Raw genomic sequence first — 17,940 nt, 5'->3', positions numbered from 1 at the left:
AATTTTTTTCTAGAGACAAGGTCTTGCTATGTTTCCCAGGCTGGTCTTGATCTTCTGGGCTTAAGTGATCCTCCCGCCTGGGGCTCCTAAAGTGCTGGGATTATAGGCATGAGCCACCATGCCCAGCCTAGAGTTTGTTAAAATAACAACAAAACTGGAAGACTTAGACTACCAAATTTCAAGACTTCCTCTAAAGCTATAATTAAGACAATGTGGAACTGCTGAGAAGACAGAGATTGATGAAACAGATTATTTCAGAAATGTACCCATGATAATTGACTTTTGCAAAAGGTGCCAATAACAACGTAAGGAGGAAAATGAAAGACATCTCCCAAAACTGGTGTCACTGTGGGTCAATAATACGGGGGAAAATAAACTTCAACCTTTACCTCCTCCATTATCCATAATAAAAACATGAAATAGATCTAACTGTAAAGGGTAAAAATGCAAAATAGCTATAGAAAACATGTAAGAAATTCTACACAAGCTCAGCATAGAATAAATACTTCTTAGAAGATAAAAAGCATAAGTAGGTCAGGCACGGTGGCTTACGCCTGTAGTCCCAGCACTTTGGGAGGCTGAGGCAGATGGACTGCTTGAGCTCAGGAGGTCGAGACAAGCCTGGACAACATGGCGAAACCCAGTCTCTACAAAAAATATAAAAATTAGTTAGGTGTGGTAGCATATGCCTATAGTCCCAGCTACTTGGGAGGCTGAGGTGGGAGGATCGCTTGAGCCCGGGAGGCAGAGACTGCAGTGAGTCATGATTGTGCGACTGCACTGTAGCCTGGGTGACAGAGTGAGACCCTGTCTGAAAAATAAATAAAAGCATAACCATTAAAAAATGTGATTAATTGGATGTGATCAAACTTAACGCTTTTGTTTTATCACCATTATGTAAATGAAAAGGTAGGTTACAGAATAGAAAATATTTCCAAAATCTGGTGAACTCTCATAACTGGACATGAAGAAAAACCTCTAATTTAAAAAATAATCAGCAAGACTTCAACACACAGTTCACAAAAAATATCTATCAGTAGTCAAGGGAAGGCATTTTTAAGTTAAATCAAAAGTGCAATGAAGTATCATTCCATAGAAACTAAGATAGCATATTTTAAAAGACTCACAGTACAAAGTACTGGAGATGATATGGAATAATCAGAATTAACATTTTGAGTTTTGGTTATTTGCTAACATTTTCCATTACACATTCTACAGTGTCGAGTAAGGTTAGAGCTGCATCTAAAGGACCTCCCGCACTGACTGCACTGAAAGGGTTTTTCACCAGTATGAATTCTATTATGTTGACAAAGTAGGGAGGAAGTATTAAAGGCCTTCCCACAGGCATGGCATTTATAGGGTTTCTCTCCACTGTGTGTTCTCTTATGAGTAACAAGGGAAGAGTGTGCACTGAAGGCTTTTCCACATTCCTTGCATTCATACGGTTTCTCTCCACTGTGTGTTCTCTTATGAGTAACAAAGGAAGAACGGGTGCTGAAGGCCTTTCCACATTGCTTGCATTCATAGGGTTTCTCACCAGTATGAACTCTCCTGTGCAAAGTGAGCTGCATGACACGACAAAAAGTCTTTTTGCAGTCCTTACATTGATACGGTTTTTCTCCAGTGTGAATTCTCCAATGTTCAATCAGCGAAGACAGGCGTATAAAAGATTTCTTACACTTGCTACACTCATAGGGTTTTTCTCCAGAATGAATTTTCTGATGTCTAATGAGCTGGGCACTTTGAGTGAAGGCTCTGCCACACTCCTTACATTCATATGGCTTTTCTCCACTATGAATTCGCTGGTGATCCATAAGGGCTGAGGAACGGCTGAAGGCCTTTCCACATTCACTGCATTCATGGAACTTTTCTCTCGTATGTGTACGCTGATGCTGTGTGAGATGAGCCATCTGGCTGAAGGTTTTCCTACATTCCTTGCATTTGTAAGGTTTCTCACCCGTGTGAATTCTCTCATGCTGGGTAAGGTGTGCCCTCTGGTTGAAGGTTTTACTACATTCATTACATTTATAGGGTCTCTCTCCCGTGTGGATTCTTTGATGCTGAATGAGAGCTGACCGACGAGTGAAGTGTTTCCCACAATCTAAACACTGATTGCATTTCTTTTGCGTGTGATTTCTCTTATGGAGAGTAAGCTGCGTATTGTGGCAGTATACATTTCCACATTCCTTACATATGTTTCTTGTACATTTTATCACTGTGTCAAACTGAGATAATACTTCATTAATAGCCCTCTTTGCAGATAACTCCTTAATCTCTGCACCTGGTGCATCTGAACGGGGAAAAAAATCAATGAACAGAAGCAAGTTAAACTAATGTAACACACCCATCTTTTATATTTTCAAACCCACTTTAGGCACCTACTCAAGAAATTAAGCTACCAGTTTTTAAGGTTATATTGATAAGAATGCTTATTGAAATAGGCTTTACATTGGAAACAAACTAGGTGTCCCTCATCATTAACCATGGTATATCTCTATCTGTAGTACTACTCAGCTACTAAAAAGACTGAACTTCAGCTGTTTTCTGACCTGCAGGATAATGTATTCAGTGAAAAGAACAAGATGCAGACTTATGTGCTAAGTTATACCACAAGTTTCAAAACATAAAAAGGTAAATGATAGTTTCTGTATGTATATGTACACATTAACCGGAGGAATTAATGTGTCCAGACAGAAGGCACCTCCAGTTACTTTACTGCAGAAAACAATTTGACATAATATAGAAACAATAGAATCAATCATATAATCAGGGGCAGACAGGGCATGAATTCTCATAGATACAGACATTTTGAGATTGAAGAGCTCGCTAAGCAAACAGGAAAAATAAGAGGGTCAAGTGCAGGCTGCAAGGAAACAGATTTAGAGCTTAAGAAAACATGTCCTGTGGGGAACTGCAGAAGCCAAAATGGCATTACAGGAAGGCTGATCAACATGATCAAAAATTAAAGAAAGGCAATAGGATTTGCGACAAAGACGAACATAATACCCTTCTAACCTGTAGTTATTTTTACTGTTTAGGAGCTAAAGGGCAGAGATGCTGGCTGTGCTTGATGTAAAAGTTAAGAACAGAACTGTGGTCAATTACAGAGAATGACTGAACATGTGGGAATCCCACTATTCTTTCCAGATTAAACTGTGTATGTAGACAGTGGAGAGGGCTAACCTCACGAAGGGTGCAAGAGGAGCTGGTTTTACAGGGGACCTCCACCACAAGGCCTAATGGTTTTTAAAAATGAACTCAAATAAAAGATTATTACCAAATGTGACGATTCAAGCTCACTGTTCTACATCCTTTGCACCACAGAAATATCCATTTTAGCAAGAACCATAAATTAGTCAGATACCAACTACCTTTCAATGTTGTCTTACTCTAACGTCTTGGTCTTACTTTGGTTACCTTTTCTTCATGAATAGTGAGGCCCTGGAATTCTAACACAGGATGTTTCCTGTTTCTCCTGCTACCAATCAATTAGTCCTCTGCTATCCATAGGCAATTCATTTCTTCCATTCCTAAGGGTCCATCACCACAAAACATATAAAAAACACATTCATCTCCAATTCTGAATTACTATTGAGATCCAGTTACATACTTCTAATGTACAGTTCAAGACATATCTTAATTCTAACAATTCCCTAAATAAATATATCAGAAATGTACTTCATTTCCTCACTTTCTGTAACTTTAAATATCACCAAGTTTTGAAGCTAAAACTATACTAACTCCCACACATCAAAATAACCCATTTTAATTAGTTTCTACCAGTTAATTAGTTTCTACTTTGCACAAGGTTTGTGGAAGCAAGTCTTAATCCCCTCACTCAAATGTAAACTCAGTGCAAGTTTCTATACTTTAAAACAAACTCAGAAAAGAACACAGCAGGCTTTGAGACTGTTCTCCTAAGAAAGGTGTGCTTACAAGGTTGGCCCCTGATTGACCTCTAAGGAACTTGGGTTTCAGGAGGGTTTCTACCATTCCCAGAACCGGTACAAGTGACTTACCGTGCCTAAACTATTTGTGCAGATGATGTGATTTATGCAGAACACCTACTTTCGTTCTGAGAGTCTGGATTTTTAGCATATACTAGGCAGAGGGTACCTTTATGGCTTCCCTAAGTAAAATTCCCTGGCACTGAGTCTAATGTTGTCTAGCTGCTATTATCTCGCACATACCACACAAGTTGCTGCTAGACGAATTAAGTACCTCCTTTGTGACTCCACTGGGAGAGGAATCTCAGAAGCACATTCCTGATTTCCTCCAGACCTTGCCTTATGAGCTTAGCTTTGCTGATTTTGTTTTATATCTTTTGCTAAAATAAAACTTAGCCATTGTGCAGTCAAGAATTTAACCTTTTCCAAAGAGAGGTCTAGTCTTTGCCCTTGGCTCCTGGGAGGTAATCTCTGACACCTTGAAATATCCTGCATGATAAAAGTGTCTCTATTTACCTATGGGCGTTGGACCACACCAGAGAGTCAAATTATGTGCTTTATGTGGGGCTCCAAGTCACAAGATATTAGGGCGACCTCCAGAAGGGCTAGAGCCTGAGGTGAGACATGAGCAGTCAGCCATGTCTACATGATGGTGCCCTAATGAGGAGTCTGGATACCAAGGGTCAGGTAAGCTTCCTTGGTTGGCCATACACTGTGCATATTGCCACACATCATTGTCAGGAGGAGTTAACACTGTCCATGACTTCACTGTGGGGGCATAAATGGAAGTCCTCCTAGACTCTGCCCATGTCTTTTTCCTTGGCTGATTTTAATGTGTATCCTTTCATGGTAATAAACTGTAACCATGAGTATAACAGCTTTCAGTGAGTTCAGTAAGTTCTGTGAGTCCTAGTGAATTATCAAACCTAATTATCTTGGGGACCTTTGGATTTGCAATTCGTGTCAGAATTCAGGGTGGTCTTGGGGATCCCCATACTTTGCAGCTGGCATCAGAATGATGGTGTTCTTCTGGACTATTCACTAACTTTGCAGGCATGAATACAATGATATGATGACTCCTGTGACTACTCCTAGTAAGTCCTTGAACCTGGAGATGGTCTTGAGGACTCTCAACAGTTGATTAGTTTTAAAAAAGGAATGAATGTTAATGAATAAATGACCAATGAATACACCCATTCAAACAATCAGACCACTATATAAGTCATTTTACAGTAAAAAACACCACAGTATCAAAGGATCAAATTTAAAAAAAAGTTGGAGAAACAGGATACTGAGTTTAAAAAGAAGCTTACCATAGACAAAGAGGAAAGACACACCTGTAATTTTTGAGCCCACAGGCATTTATAACAGTGGATATAAACGGGGGGTGATCAGTATCCTTTTAGGAACTCACACTCAAGGAGCCTCAATGTCTACATGTGTATGGAACAGTGGAAGACAGCATCCTTCGCATCGTAAAGGTGCTTTGCCCTCTAGAACTGGTATGCCTTTCATATACATGGCTTACCCCTGCTAATTGCTTCTTCATACTCACCTGGCAATGGGACTCTTATCTCTTCTTTTCCCATTATCCAAGGCAGTTTCCTTTTCTCCAACAGTGAAATCACAGATTTAGAAATGGAAAGTCCTGTGAAAATAAATAGAAAGAATTGGCTATGCTCTGGTTACTCAGGTATTCTGACAGATCAACGCTGTAATCAAAACACAAGCCACTATAAAAACAAAAAAATTAGAATATCTGGCAAATAGGATAAAGAAAGCTGCTCACTTCAATTTCCACATCTCATGTAAATTCTGAATCTCACCAAAGACTCTCAGTATTTAAAAAAAAAAAAAAAAAAAGACATGCTCAAGACATGCTGAATTAAGGGCTTTAAGCACTTACCCAGCCAGACCAGGTTCTGATAATTCTCCAACATCACAGTTGTGTACAAATCTCTCTCAGCAGGGTTCAGGTATCCCCACTCTTCCTCGGAGAAGTCAATGGCCACATCTTGGAATGTCACTGATCCCTGAAATGACAAACACTTTCTTAGAAGAGTCCAGGTAAATAACTGGAAATTGGGAGGAGCTGATAAGGACTCTGTGTCTTGTAAGAGTGGCTTATTTAAGTTGCTGAAGAACCATACTGTGAAATAGTGTTTATTAAAATTTGGGTATAGAAAAATACTTACTAAGGGAAACATTCAAGATGAACAGGGTGATTCAAAAAACACTGAATAATTTAAGAAATGTGGTTCAAGCCTGTAATCCCAGCACTTTGGGAGGCCGAGACCAGTGGATCACGAGGTCAGGAGATCGAGACCATCCTGGCTAACACGCTGAAACCCCGTCTCTACTAAAAAATACAAAAAACTAGCCGGGCGAGATGGCGGGCGCCTGTAGTCCCAGCTACTCGGGAGGCTGAGGCAGGAGACTGGCGGGAACCCGGGAGGCGGAGCTTGCAGTGAGCCGAGATTGCGCCACTGCACTCCAGCCTGGGCGACAGAGTGAGACTCCGTCTCCAAAAAAAAAAAAAAAAAAAAAAGAAATGTATTGCCCAGAGATTGTGTATCCATGTATTCAATACCAATTTGTAAAGGAATTATCACAGTTGATTTCATAATCTTTTTTTTTTTTTGAGACGGCGTCTCGCTCCGTCACCCAGGCTGGAGTGCAGTGGCTGGATCTCGGCTCACTGCAAGCTCCGCCTTCCGGGTTTACACCATTCTCCTGCCTCAGCCTCCCGAGTAGTTGGGACTACAGGCGCCCGCCACCTCGCCCGGCTAGTTTTTTTTTTTGTATTTTTTAGTAGAGACGGGGTTTCACCGTGTTAGCCAGGATGGTCTCGATCTCTTGACCTCGTGATCCGCCCTTCTCGGCCTCCCAAAGTGCTGGGATTACAGGCTTGAGCCACCGCGCCCGGTCGATTTCATAATCTTACATATTCATAGTATGACCACACACTGACTTTGTCGAAAGCCAGTCATGATCAATTCTATCATGGCTCTTTAGTGTGAGCATCAGAATAACTTACAAATTACTTTTTTGCTGAAACAAAATATAGTCTCCTTTCTTTAAATCTGGATTGGACCTATAATTTGCTTTAATCAACAGAATGTGACAGACGTAACACTAACTAGTTCCAGGTGAAAGCTTTAGGAAGGCTTGGCATCTTCTGTTTTGCCCACATAGGGGCTCGTCACACATAAGAAAAGCCAATGAGACATTCCCAATGGCGAGTGAGGGATTCTGAGACTACATCAAACAAAGCTGAGGGACTCAGCTAGCAGCAAAGAACTGTGGCCCAGATATATGACTCCAGCTATTCTAGCTCAATAGAAAATGTATGAATGAAGAAGCCATCCTGGGGATTCAGGCCCCGGCAGGCATCATAGGATCAGAGATTAATCATTCCCACCCTGTTGAGTTCAGTGTGGATTCTTCACCCATAGAATCATAGGAAATAAAGTAGTCCTTGCTCTTGCAGCTACATTTTAGGGTAGTAGATGTAATGGTCCGAAAACTGCAGCAGATGTGTTATTACTTCACCTTATTTGCCTCCATCAGGGTGTGCAACAGAAGCAAGGAAGAAGGTTTCATCCTCAGCTACTTTTGAAGAAGCTGGGAAGACCTGAGGATGCCCAGCCTATGGTTAGTTTTCCTTTCCAATATCAACTGGGACTTCATCAACTCATAATACAACTATGATTCCCAATTACTCCAATCATATACAGTTGCCCTGTGTTGTCCCTTCTAGATACACCCCTGCACCATCTGTAACAACAGTACAAAGGTCAAAAGCTATTGAAACTTTATTGTACTAAACATGAGGCAGAGAAGGTTCCTCTTTTCTCACTTGAATGTGGGGTTTAAGAAATCTTCAGTATCGCTGGGTGCAGTGGCTCACACCTATAATCCCAGTGCTCCTGGACTAAGCTGAAGGTCAGGCTGCTATTTATTGAGGCCCAATAATGAGATGCAGATGAACTGGGGAGGAAGGGAGTTTTTATTTCTGTAGCCAGTTACAGGGAGAAGACCTGGAAATTACTGCCAGACGAACTCAAAATTACAAAGTTTTCCAGAGCTTATATACCTTCTAAGCTATATATCTATGTGTAGGTGTGCATTCATCTAAAGACAAGTGATTAACTTCTTTTAATCTATAACCAAAGACTGAGTCTTGAAGACCTTCCTCTGGAGCCTCAGTTAATTTACTTAATCTAAATGGGTGTAAGGTGCTGGAGTGATGACCCTTATCTTGTCTCCTGCTAAACCACGGTGGTTTGGGGAGTTCCTTCAGAGCTCCAATAAACTTGTTTGTGGAGGCGTAGGGACGTGCTTCAGACCCCCCAGTGAGACTTGTTTCATCCTATATGGGTCCAATTAAGAATTCCTTCATTATTTTGTCATGCTTTAAGGCCCAGGAAAGGCCAAGGCAAAACTCTTGGTGGGCTTTTGTTACATTCCAGCCTCTGTATAAGGGTACTGGCTTTTAATATTTAACCTGTCAGTACTGAAACAGCTGTTATGGAGACCTGTGTTTGGTGAGACGTGGCCTGCCACACCAGCACTTTGGGAGGCCAAGGCAGGAGGACTGCTTGAGCCCAGAAGTTCAAGACAAGCCTGGGCAACACAGCAAGACTTCGTCTCTACAAAAAAATTAAAAAATTAGCCAGGCACGGTGGCTCACACCTATAGTCCCAGCTACTCAGGAGGCTGAGGCAGGAGGACTGCTTGAACCTAGGAGGTTGAGGCTGAAGTAAGCCATGATCAATATGATGAATTCATGTCCAATAGGATCAATTTACACAAACAATCCACCCATCAGCAGATCCCTGATCAAGAAACTGAGTATTACCAGCACCTCCAAGATTCTCCAAGATTGCTTCAAGACACACCTCTTGCTATCTTGAATTCTGTCACCATAAATGAGGCAGACTACAATATTTTTAATGAATATTTTTTCTTGATATTCTTCAGATGCCAGTATTTTCTTTTTCTTTTAAGAGAGAGGGGTCTTGTTATACTGCCCAGGCTGGAATGCAGTGGCTCTTCACAGGTGTGATCACACTGCACTACAGTGCTGAAATGCTGGGCTGAAGTGATCCTCCTGCCTCAGCTTCCCAAGTTGCTGGGACTACAGGTGTGCCCAGATGCCAGTATTTTTTCTACAACTACATCTTCTAAAAGATCACCAAAAGATACAGGTTGAATATCCCTAATCTGAAATGCTTCAAAATCCGAAACAGAATGAGTAAGGAAAATACTGCCTGTTTTCCTAAAAGAAAGAAAATATAGGCAGGGCGCAGTGGCTCACGCCTGTAATCCCAGCACTTTGGGAGGCCGAGGCGGGCAGATCATGAGGTCAGGAGATCGAGACCATCCTGGTTAACACTGTGAAACCCCGTCTCGGCCGGGCGCGGTGGCTCAAGCCTGTAATCCCAGCACTTTGGGAGGCCGAGACGGGCGGATCACGAGGTCGGGAGATCGAGACCATCCTGGCTAACATGGTGAAACCCCGTCTCTACAAAAAAAAAAATACAAAAAACTAGCCGGGCGAGGTGGCGGGCGCCTGTAGTCCCAACTACTCGGGAGGCTGAGGCAGGAGAATGGCGTAAACCCGGAGGTGGAGCTTGCAGTGAGCTGAGATCCGGCCACTGCACTCCAGCCCGGGCGACAGAGCGAGACTCCGTCTCAAAAAAAAAAAAAAAAAAAAAAAAGAAACCCCGTCTCTACTAAAAATACAAAAAAAGAAAAAAAAAAAATTAGCCAGGCCTGGTGGCGGGCGCCTGTAGTCCCAGCTACTCAGGAGGCTGAGGCAGGAGAATGGCCTGAACCTGGGAGGCGGAGTTTGTAGTGAGCCGAGATCGTGCCACTGCACTCCAGGCTGGGCGACAGAGCGAGACACCGTCTCAAAAAAAAGAAAAGAAAGAAAATATGTTTCCCCTTTGAGAAGAAAATCTATTTTTCAAACAAAATGTCTTGGTGACTACACTTAGCAGGCTAAGAATCAAATCTGGTTGTATTTGCACAAAATTTCAGAGACCATGCAAATACCCTGAAGAGAACTCTATTTTGGGAAATAGAGCCAGCTCATCCATCTTGTCCCTTGCAGCATACTTCTTGTTCCTCATTTACAGAAAGCCAATAGGTGTTTCCCAGAATTCCACAGATGAAGCCTGTGACTATTTTAAGCTGCCCAACTTCAAACTGGAACCTTTGATCCGAAACACTATCTTTGACTAATGTCCGAATAAATGGCCTGACTTTAACCTGGACTTCATGCTCAAGACATCAATCACATTCCCATTCCTCCAAATTTCCAAAGGCAGATTACCATAACTGAGCCTAAACCACTCACTAGCATTTTCTATGATGCGTCCTCTCAGTCTGGAGCAGTAAAGAAAGTCAAAGATGACTGAGTATTCACCTCTACTTCAAGAAGATGACAGTCCCCGGATAAAGGCTCTCGTCTTCTCCAGGGAAAGTATCTTTGACCCACCACATAGTGCTTAAAAGAAGACTGGTGACAGTGGAGATTCACATTAATTCATTCAGTGAATAAATGAACACTAAAGTACAAGACATGGACTCAGAGGTCCCTATAATCCCATGTGTTGCTGAATGAAAAGACCTGAACCTTGTCCCGGTGTCAGTCTTTACCACCCAAGTAAGCAAAAGTAGATGTGCCCAGGACTTAAAACCTATGATGTTGCACGAAAAGAAGATAAAAACTTACCTGAGACATGGCTAATGACTACTGCGCTGGAACAGTGTCCTGAACAGTGACCGGGTCCTGGAAATGCAGAGCTAAGGAGAAGGAAGAAAACTTCAGTGACCAGATTCTCGAACCCACTGCCACCCATTTTCAACCACGTTCCTAACAAACTCCAAGAACGACAGATTTCACTGTCAAAAGAAAACACTGTTTAGCGTGCAGCTCTGGTTCCTAAAACTGTAACTGGGCCTTTTTCAATGCTCCAGTCGCCTACTCTGGGATAGAACCATTCACACAGAGAGTTATTTTATTTTATTTTTTTTATTTTTTTTTTTTTGAGGCGGAGTCTCGCTCTGTCGCCCGGGCTGGAGTGCAGTGGCCGGATCTCAGCTCACTGCAAGCTCCGCCTCCCGGGTTTACGCCATTCTCCTGCCTCAGCCTCCCGAGTAGCTGGGACTACAGGCGCCCGCCACCTCGCCCGGCTAGTTTTTGTATTTTTAGTAGAGACGGGGTTTCAGCGTGTTAGCCAGGATGGTCTCGATCTCCTGACCCCGTGATCCGCCCGTCTCGGCCTCCCAAAGTGCTGGGGTTACAGGCTTGAGCCACCGCGCCCGGCCACAGAGAGTAATTTTAATAATGCCCTCTGTGTACACAAACGCCAACACACAGCTCGCGCGCGCATTGTTGTCAGGCACCCGCCTCCTCCACACTCAGGCCGGGTCGCCTGCACGGATTACTGGGCCTCCAGCCATTCAGCCGGCCACTCCTCCCCGCAGTGCCTCTGAGACAGACCGCCCCGACGCAACACAAACCTCCTAATGGCCCAGGCTCCGCGGGGCGCTGGGAAAATACCGTCCAAGAAAAAAGAAACGGCCACGCTGCCACCCAGGCGTCCGTGGAGCCCGCTGATCTGAAGCAGCTGCCGCACCGCATGTGCGCAGTGGTTTCCGGGAGTAGGCGAGGACTCGCAGTGCGCATGTGCAGCCCCAGGACCCCGCTCCCAGAGACGGGAATATAGAGGCGTCCCCGGCTAAGAGACAAGCTACCTGGGGCACAAAGTACGCATGCGTACTGACGTCCCGTAGGCCCTCGACGCCGAGCGCGGCGGAGGCGGTTCCGCTGGTGATTGAGTACGCGTGCGTGAACTCCGCCTTGGAGGCGTGGCTTTCTGTCCGTTAGAGGTGAGGAGAACGCCGCGCCTGAGCACAGAGAACCAAGCGGTTGCCTTCTGAGGGATGAATCGTGGGAGGCTTTAAGAGGTGGGGAAAGGGCCTATGATAATACATTGGCGTGGACATGTGCGTCTTAAGTTTGGGAAAGTGTTTGTTATTAGAGGTGAGTGGGACCGCCGGGCGTCTGCTTTGGTGTATCTGATGGCCCCATTCTCTGTGAGGTTAGGCCCATTCTCCGTGAGGTTGTGTGATTTGATGTGTGACCCTATGTGCATCTCTGTGAGTGTTTTGTTGATACTTGAGCTATAGAGTGGGTCTGCTGTGTGACTTTTTATTGTTTAATCTTTATGAGCTTCAGTTGCTCTTGTGGCAATGGAACAATATTTCTCAGCTAATGGTGTTGTGAGGATTAAGTGCTCATACATGTGCCTGGCACAAAATAAGCAATGAATGGAGAAATCGTGCTTCCGTGCATTATTTAGATTATGGGCTTCCAGGTCATTTGATTCTACTTTGTCATTGTTTTGAGCTATTTATCAACTCACATTGTGGATCGCTGATGGCAGTTCAAATTACTTCTTGTTTATACAAAAGTAAATTGGAGGAGGCTCAGTTTCCTTCCCTCCTCCGTCTCCATTTGGGAGGAGGCCAGTTTTTGCCTCTTTTGCTGCTGCACATCATTTTAATTAAATTTTTTTGTTGTTGTTAAACAGCGTCTCACTCTATTGCCAACACTGAAGTGCAGTGGCACCATCATAGCTCACTGCAGCCACAACCTTTGACATCCTGGATTGAAGCTATCTTCCTGCCTCAGCCTCCTGAGTAGCTGGGACTACAGGTGCGTGCCACCATGCCTGGCTAATTTTTTAAGTATAGGTGAGATCTCACTATGTTACCCAGGCTGGTCTCAAACTCGTGGCCTCAAGTGATCCTCCCACATTGACCTACCAAAGTGCTGCGATTACAGGCATGAGCCACTGCAGCCAGCCACTTTAATATTCTTGATCTATAAATGTGACTTTTTTTTCAGCTGGAGGAATGGTTCTCTTATGAGTTAGTTCACGTCACCAGTTTTTCTCATTAATAAGTTAAGTAAAATCTTCAAGCTGTGTTTTTTGCCTATAGAGTGCCTTGTAATTTTTTCCTGATAGCTGAATGTGATGTACTTGGTAAAATAGGCTGCATGATAGGTCTTTAGTAACATGGTGATAAGATTTGATTGTGAGAGGGGAAGTGTTCTATAGTCTGCAAAAAATATATAAACTTAGGCACATTAAAATTTTAAAGAGTTTATATAAGCAGATAGCAGTTCATGAATTGGGTATTGCCAGACCACATGCAGCTTAGGGCCCCTCTGAAGAGGCATGAGGGAAAGGCTTTTACAGGCTGAACTCAGAAACAAGGCAAAAAAAATACTTGATTGGTTAGAGTAGAGCCTTATTTGGCTCATTCCAGTGGAAAGCCAATAGTAGGAGGTTAATTGGTGGTTTCTGATTGGTTAAGGCCAGTTACATTGAGTTGGGTTTGGGTTTTCTTAGGTTAAGAATTCAGGATACTGGAGTCATCTCAGCCTAATGACCTCCCAATTAATGGTTTCAAGAAGTCTTAATGGTAAGGTTTCGGTCTTTTTTGTTTTGTTTTTTGTTTTTGTTTTGTTTTGTTTTGAGACTGCTTCTTGCTGTGTCACCCAGGCTGGAGTGCAATGGTGCAATCTTGGCTTACTGCAAGCTCCGCCTCCCAGGTTCATGCCATTCGCCTGCCTCAGCCTCCCGAGTATCTGGGCCAACAGGCACCCGCCACCATGCCCAGCCAATTTTTTGTATTTTTAGTAAAGATGGGGTTTCACCACGTTAGCCAGGATGGTCTTGATCTCCTGACCTCATGATCCGCCCGCCTCGGCCTCCCAAAGGTTTCAGTCTCTTATCCTGTGCCCAGGGACTATGAATTTAACAAGTGCTTCTCAGTAAAACCCTCCTTCCCCTTAAGTGGGACAGGATGGCAAGAGGGGACCAGAGTTTATTTTCCTTCTTCTAAGTAATTTGGACACTGATAAAATGCCAAGATGGTAGGCTCTGATAAAATGGTTTCTCTCCAGAGCACTGAACAGAATGCTCTGGTGTATTTCAAAATGGCTACTCTTCCTCTTCCCCTGTCAGGATCAGCTGGGGACTTTTCTCAGATCTTCACTGTGAGAACCTGCTAGAGTCCTTGGAGATGAAAATCATGAAAGTGTAAAGACAGCTCCATGGCAAGGTCTTCCTGGAGTTTTTAACTCTCAGACTTAACCACACTCAGCATCCAGCAATCCATCAATTACGGTTCAGGATTTCCTAACCTTGTTCTGGTTCCTGGAGAGGCACAAAGATTTCTGCTTGTGAGTTTCTGCTCTGGTAAGTTGTGACTCTCTGTGTCTGCCTGTCTCCAACTCTGGAGGCAGTAGCTTGCCTTATGACCTCACTTATTTGACAGATCTAAGAAGAATTGCTGATTTTTCAGTTTGTTCAGCTTTTTATTTGTTGTTAGGATACAGTGAGGACTTCAGCTCCTTGCTGGACCAGAAACTGGAAGTCTCAGTAATGTCTTTAAACATGTTCACTTTTGTATCCATATGAGACCCATCTTTTAATAGCAGGTAGTGAATTTTAGCTGCTTAAGCCTTTTAACCATATTGTACAGGGAAACTGCGTGTCTATTGTTGAGGAAATAAAAACGGAAACTTCCTGCCAACCCATAAAACCTCGCTACAAAGGTAGAAGGGAAAGAAAACAGTTTTATTATTGAATAAACATTACACCAGAATCCAATATGTACCACAGGCAGTCTGCTAAAGAGATTGCTAAGACAGAAAGAAATCTCATCTTTTTCTATAGCCAAACACATTCCATTATGTACATGTTCTCAAGATCAACAATCACTAATCAAGTCATAGGAATTGGAGGGCCTCCACTACCAACTGGAGGGCCAAACCATGACTTTAAATGAAGAACATTCTTAGAACAACAAAGTGTTCTTGTTTATGTGTGGTTGTGTCTGTTCTGTTTCCAGGAATGGATGTTTTCTTTTAAAAATGATTTATTGAAGTATCATGTACATATCTTAAGCATACAGCATGATGATGCGTATGCCCATGTAACCATCACTTAGAAGGTGAAGATTTCCATAACACTGGAAACTTCCCTTGAGTTCCTTCCTATTCATCACCCCCTTAGAGTAACCACTATACTGAGGTTTATCCGCATAGATTCATTTTGCTAGTTCTTGGCCTTAGAAAGAATAGTATTCCATATGTATTCTTTTGCATCTGGCTTCTGTTAATGTTAGCGATTCCTATGTGTAGGGTATATGTCAACAGTCTTAGTAGCATTTCACAGTAGCATTCCATTGCATGAATATACCAGTTAGTTTATGCATTCACTCACTGATGGATATTCAGCTTGTTTTAAGTTTTTAACTGCTGTGAATAAAGCTATATGAACACATCTCTCTATGACCATGTGCACTCCCTTCTCTTGCAATAGGGGTCAGGTCATGGGATAGTTGTGTGTTTAATTTTTTTAAAAAACTGTCAGTTTTCCAAAGTGGTTGTACCATATAACATGTTCACTACCAATGTATGATAATTCCCAGTTGTTCCACATCCTTGCCAAGGCTTTATATTGTCTTTCTTTAAATTTTAGTCATTCTGATGTGTCTGTAGTAGTATCCTGTTTTCTTAGTGAAGCAAAGGTAATATCAATGGACAGTCTGATTTATTATTGGCTTACAATAGCTGAAAACTGGGGCGGAGCAAGATGGCCGAATAGGAACAGCTCCAGTCTCCAACTCCCAGCGCGAGCGACACAGAAGACCAGTGATTTCTGCATTTTCAACTGAGGTACTGGGGTCATCTCACTGGGGAGTGCCGGACAATTGGTGCTGGTCAGCTGCTGCAGCCCGACCAGCGAGAGCTGAAGCAGGGCGAGGCATTGCCTCACCTGGGAAGCGCAAGGGGGAAGGGAATCCCTTTTCCTAGCCAGGGGAACTGACACACACAACACCTGGAAAATTGGGTAATTCCCACCCCAATACTGTGCTTTAAGCAAACGGGCACACCAGGAGATTATACCCACACCTGGCCGGGAGGGTCCCACGGCCACGGAGCCTCCCTCATTGCTAGCACAGCAGTCTGCGATCTAACTGAAACGGCAGCAGCGAGGCTGGGGGAGGGGCGCCCGCCATTGCTGAGGCTTAAGTAGGTAAACAAAGCCGCTGGGAAGCTGGAACTGGGTGGAGCTCACAGCAGCTCAAGGAAACCTGCCTGTCTCTGTAGACTCCACCTCTGGGGACAGGGCACAGCTAAACAACAAAAGGGGAAGCAGCAGAGGCCTGTGCAGACGCGAATGACTCTGTCTGACAGCTTTGAAGAGAGCAGTGGATCTCCCAACACGGAGGTTGAGATCTGAGAACGGACAGACTGCCTGCTCAAGTGGGTCCCTGACCCCTGAGTAGCCCAACTGGGAGACATCCCCCACTAGGGGCAGTCTGACATCCCACACCTCACAGGGTGGAGTACACCCCTGAGAGGAAGCTTCCAAAGTAAGAATCAGACAGGTACACTCGCTGTTCAGCAATATTCTATCTTCTGCAACCTCTGCTGCTGATACCCAGGAAAACAGGGTCTGGAGTGGACCTCAAGCAATCTCCAACAGACCTACAGCTGAGGGTCCTGACTATTAGAAGGAAAACTATCAAACAGGAAGAACACCTATACCAAAACCCCATCAGTACGTCACCATCATCAAAGACCAGAGGCAGATAAAACCACAAAGATGGGGAAGAAGCAGGGCAGAAAAGCTGGAAATTCAAAAAATAAGAGCGCATCTCCCCCTGCAAAGGAGCGCAGCTCATCGCCAGCAACGGATCAAAGCTGGTCAGAGAATGACTTTGACGAAATGAGAGAAGAAGGCTTCAGTCCATCAAACTTCTCAGAGCTAAAGGAGGAATTACGTACCCAGCGCAAAGAAACTAAAAATCTTGAAAAAAGAGTGGAAGAATTGATAGCTAGAATAATCAATGCAGAGAAGGTCATAAATGAAATGACAGAGATGAAAACCATGACACGAGAAATACGTGACAAATCCACAAGCTTCAGTAACCAACTCGATCAACTGGAAAAAAGAGTATCAGCGATTGAGGATCAAATGAATGAAATGAAGCGAGAAGAGAAACAATAGCTGAAAACTATTCTATTTAGTTCTCAACTTTCATGAGTGATAACACGAGTTCATGTGGTAAACTGTCTCTACCTTGCTTAGTTCAAAAAGTCCTGCAGAGGACCAGTGACCTTTAAAAAGTGCTGTCACCCTTCAGGTTCTCTGTCTCCTCAATCTATTCTTTGCCTGACTTAAGGATTTTTTTCCAGCCCAGAAACTCTCCAGCAGTTCATTCCCTCATCCATTTTCTAGCTTTACTGGATGGACAGATTGCCTGTGATGGGAGGGGTTGCTGCAGAGGTCTCTGAAATACCTTCGAGATCTTTCTCCCATTGTCTTTGCTATCAGCTCTTGTTTGCATTTTACTTACACAAATTTCTCTAGCAAGTGGTTGCTCAGCAGCTCACTTGAATTCTTCTCTTGAAATAGGCTTTTCTCTTCCACCACATGGCCAGGTTGCAGATTTTCCAAACTCTTATGCTCTGCTTCCCCTTTAAATATAATATAATTTCCAACTTTAGGTCATTTATTTGCTCACACATTTGAACATAGGCTGTTAGACACAGCCATGCCACATCTTGAACACTTTGCTGCTTAGAAATTTCTTCTGCGAAATAACCTAAATCATCACTCTCAAGTTCAAACGTTCACAGAGTCCTAAAGGATGGACACAATTCAACCAAGTTCTTTCCTAAGGCACAACACGTATAACCTTTGTTGCAGTTCCCAATAAGTTCCCCATTTCCATCAGACACCTCAGCAGCCAGGATGTCACTGTCCATATTACTATTAGCATTTTGGTCACAACCACTTAACCAGTCTCTAAGAAATTGCAAACTTCCTTCATCTTCCTGTCTTCTTGTGAGCCCTCCAAACTCTTCCAATCTTTGCCCATTACCCAGCTTTGA

The 17,940-nt window shown here is 43.5% G+C and overlaps 1 protein-coding gene and 1 long non-coding RNA gene across 3 annotated transcripts in view; one reads left to right on the top strand and one right to left on the bottom strand.

Annotated features, from left to right (window-relative positions):
- Positions 1–1,038: 1,038 nt before the first annotated feature.
- Positions 1,039–17,940, bottom strand: part of LOC117091786 (zinc finger protein OZF-like) — a 47,647-nt gene continuing 30,745 nt past the window's right edge. Inside the window, exons 1-5 of one of the 2 annotated variants that reach the window (XM_033224561.1) lie at positions 11,481–11,619; positions 10,690–10,760; positions 5,854–5,980; positions 5,503–5,595; positions 1,039–2,290 (exon numbers count right to left, since the gene is read on the bottom strand). In XM_033224561.1, coding sequence (XP_033080452.1) covers positions 1,191–2,290; positions 5,503–5,595; positions 5,854–5,980; positions 10,690–10,698 — 1,329 coding nt within the window. In that variant the 5' untranslated portion in view covers positions 10,699–10,760; positions 11,481–11,619 and the 3' untranslated portion in view covers positions 1,039–1,190. Of the gene's footprint in view, positions 2,291–5,502; positions 5,596–5,853; positions 5,981–10,689; positions 10,761–11,480; positions 11,620–17,940 lie in introns of those variants that run through there. The other variant, XM_033224562.1, reaches the window with a different exon arrangement.
- Positions 11,845–17,940, top strand: part of LOC117091787 — a 29,911-nt gene continuing 23,815 nt past the window's right edge. Inside the window, exon 1 of the long non-coding RNA XR_004440522.1 lies at positions 11,845–11,927. This is a non-coding gene — a long non-coding RNA (uncharacterized LOC117091787). The remainder of the gene's footprint in view (positions 11,928–17,940) is intronic.

Source organism: Trachypithecus francoisi, unplaced genomic scaffold, assembly GCF_009764315.1.
Source record: "Trachypithecus francoisi isolate TF-2019V2 unplaced genomic scaffold, Tfra_2.0 Lachesis_group12, whole genome shotgun sequence".
NCBI lineage: Eukaryota > Metazoa > Chordata > Mammalia > Primates > Cercopithecidae > Trachypithecus > Trachypithecus francoisi.
The sequence above is the reverse complement of the archived record's forward strand: the minus strand, read 5'-3'. Positions and strand labels throughout refer to the sequence as shown.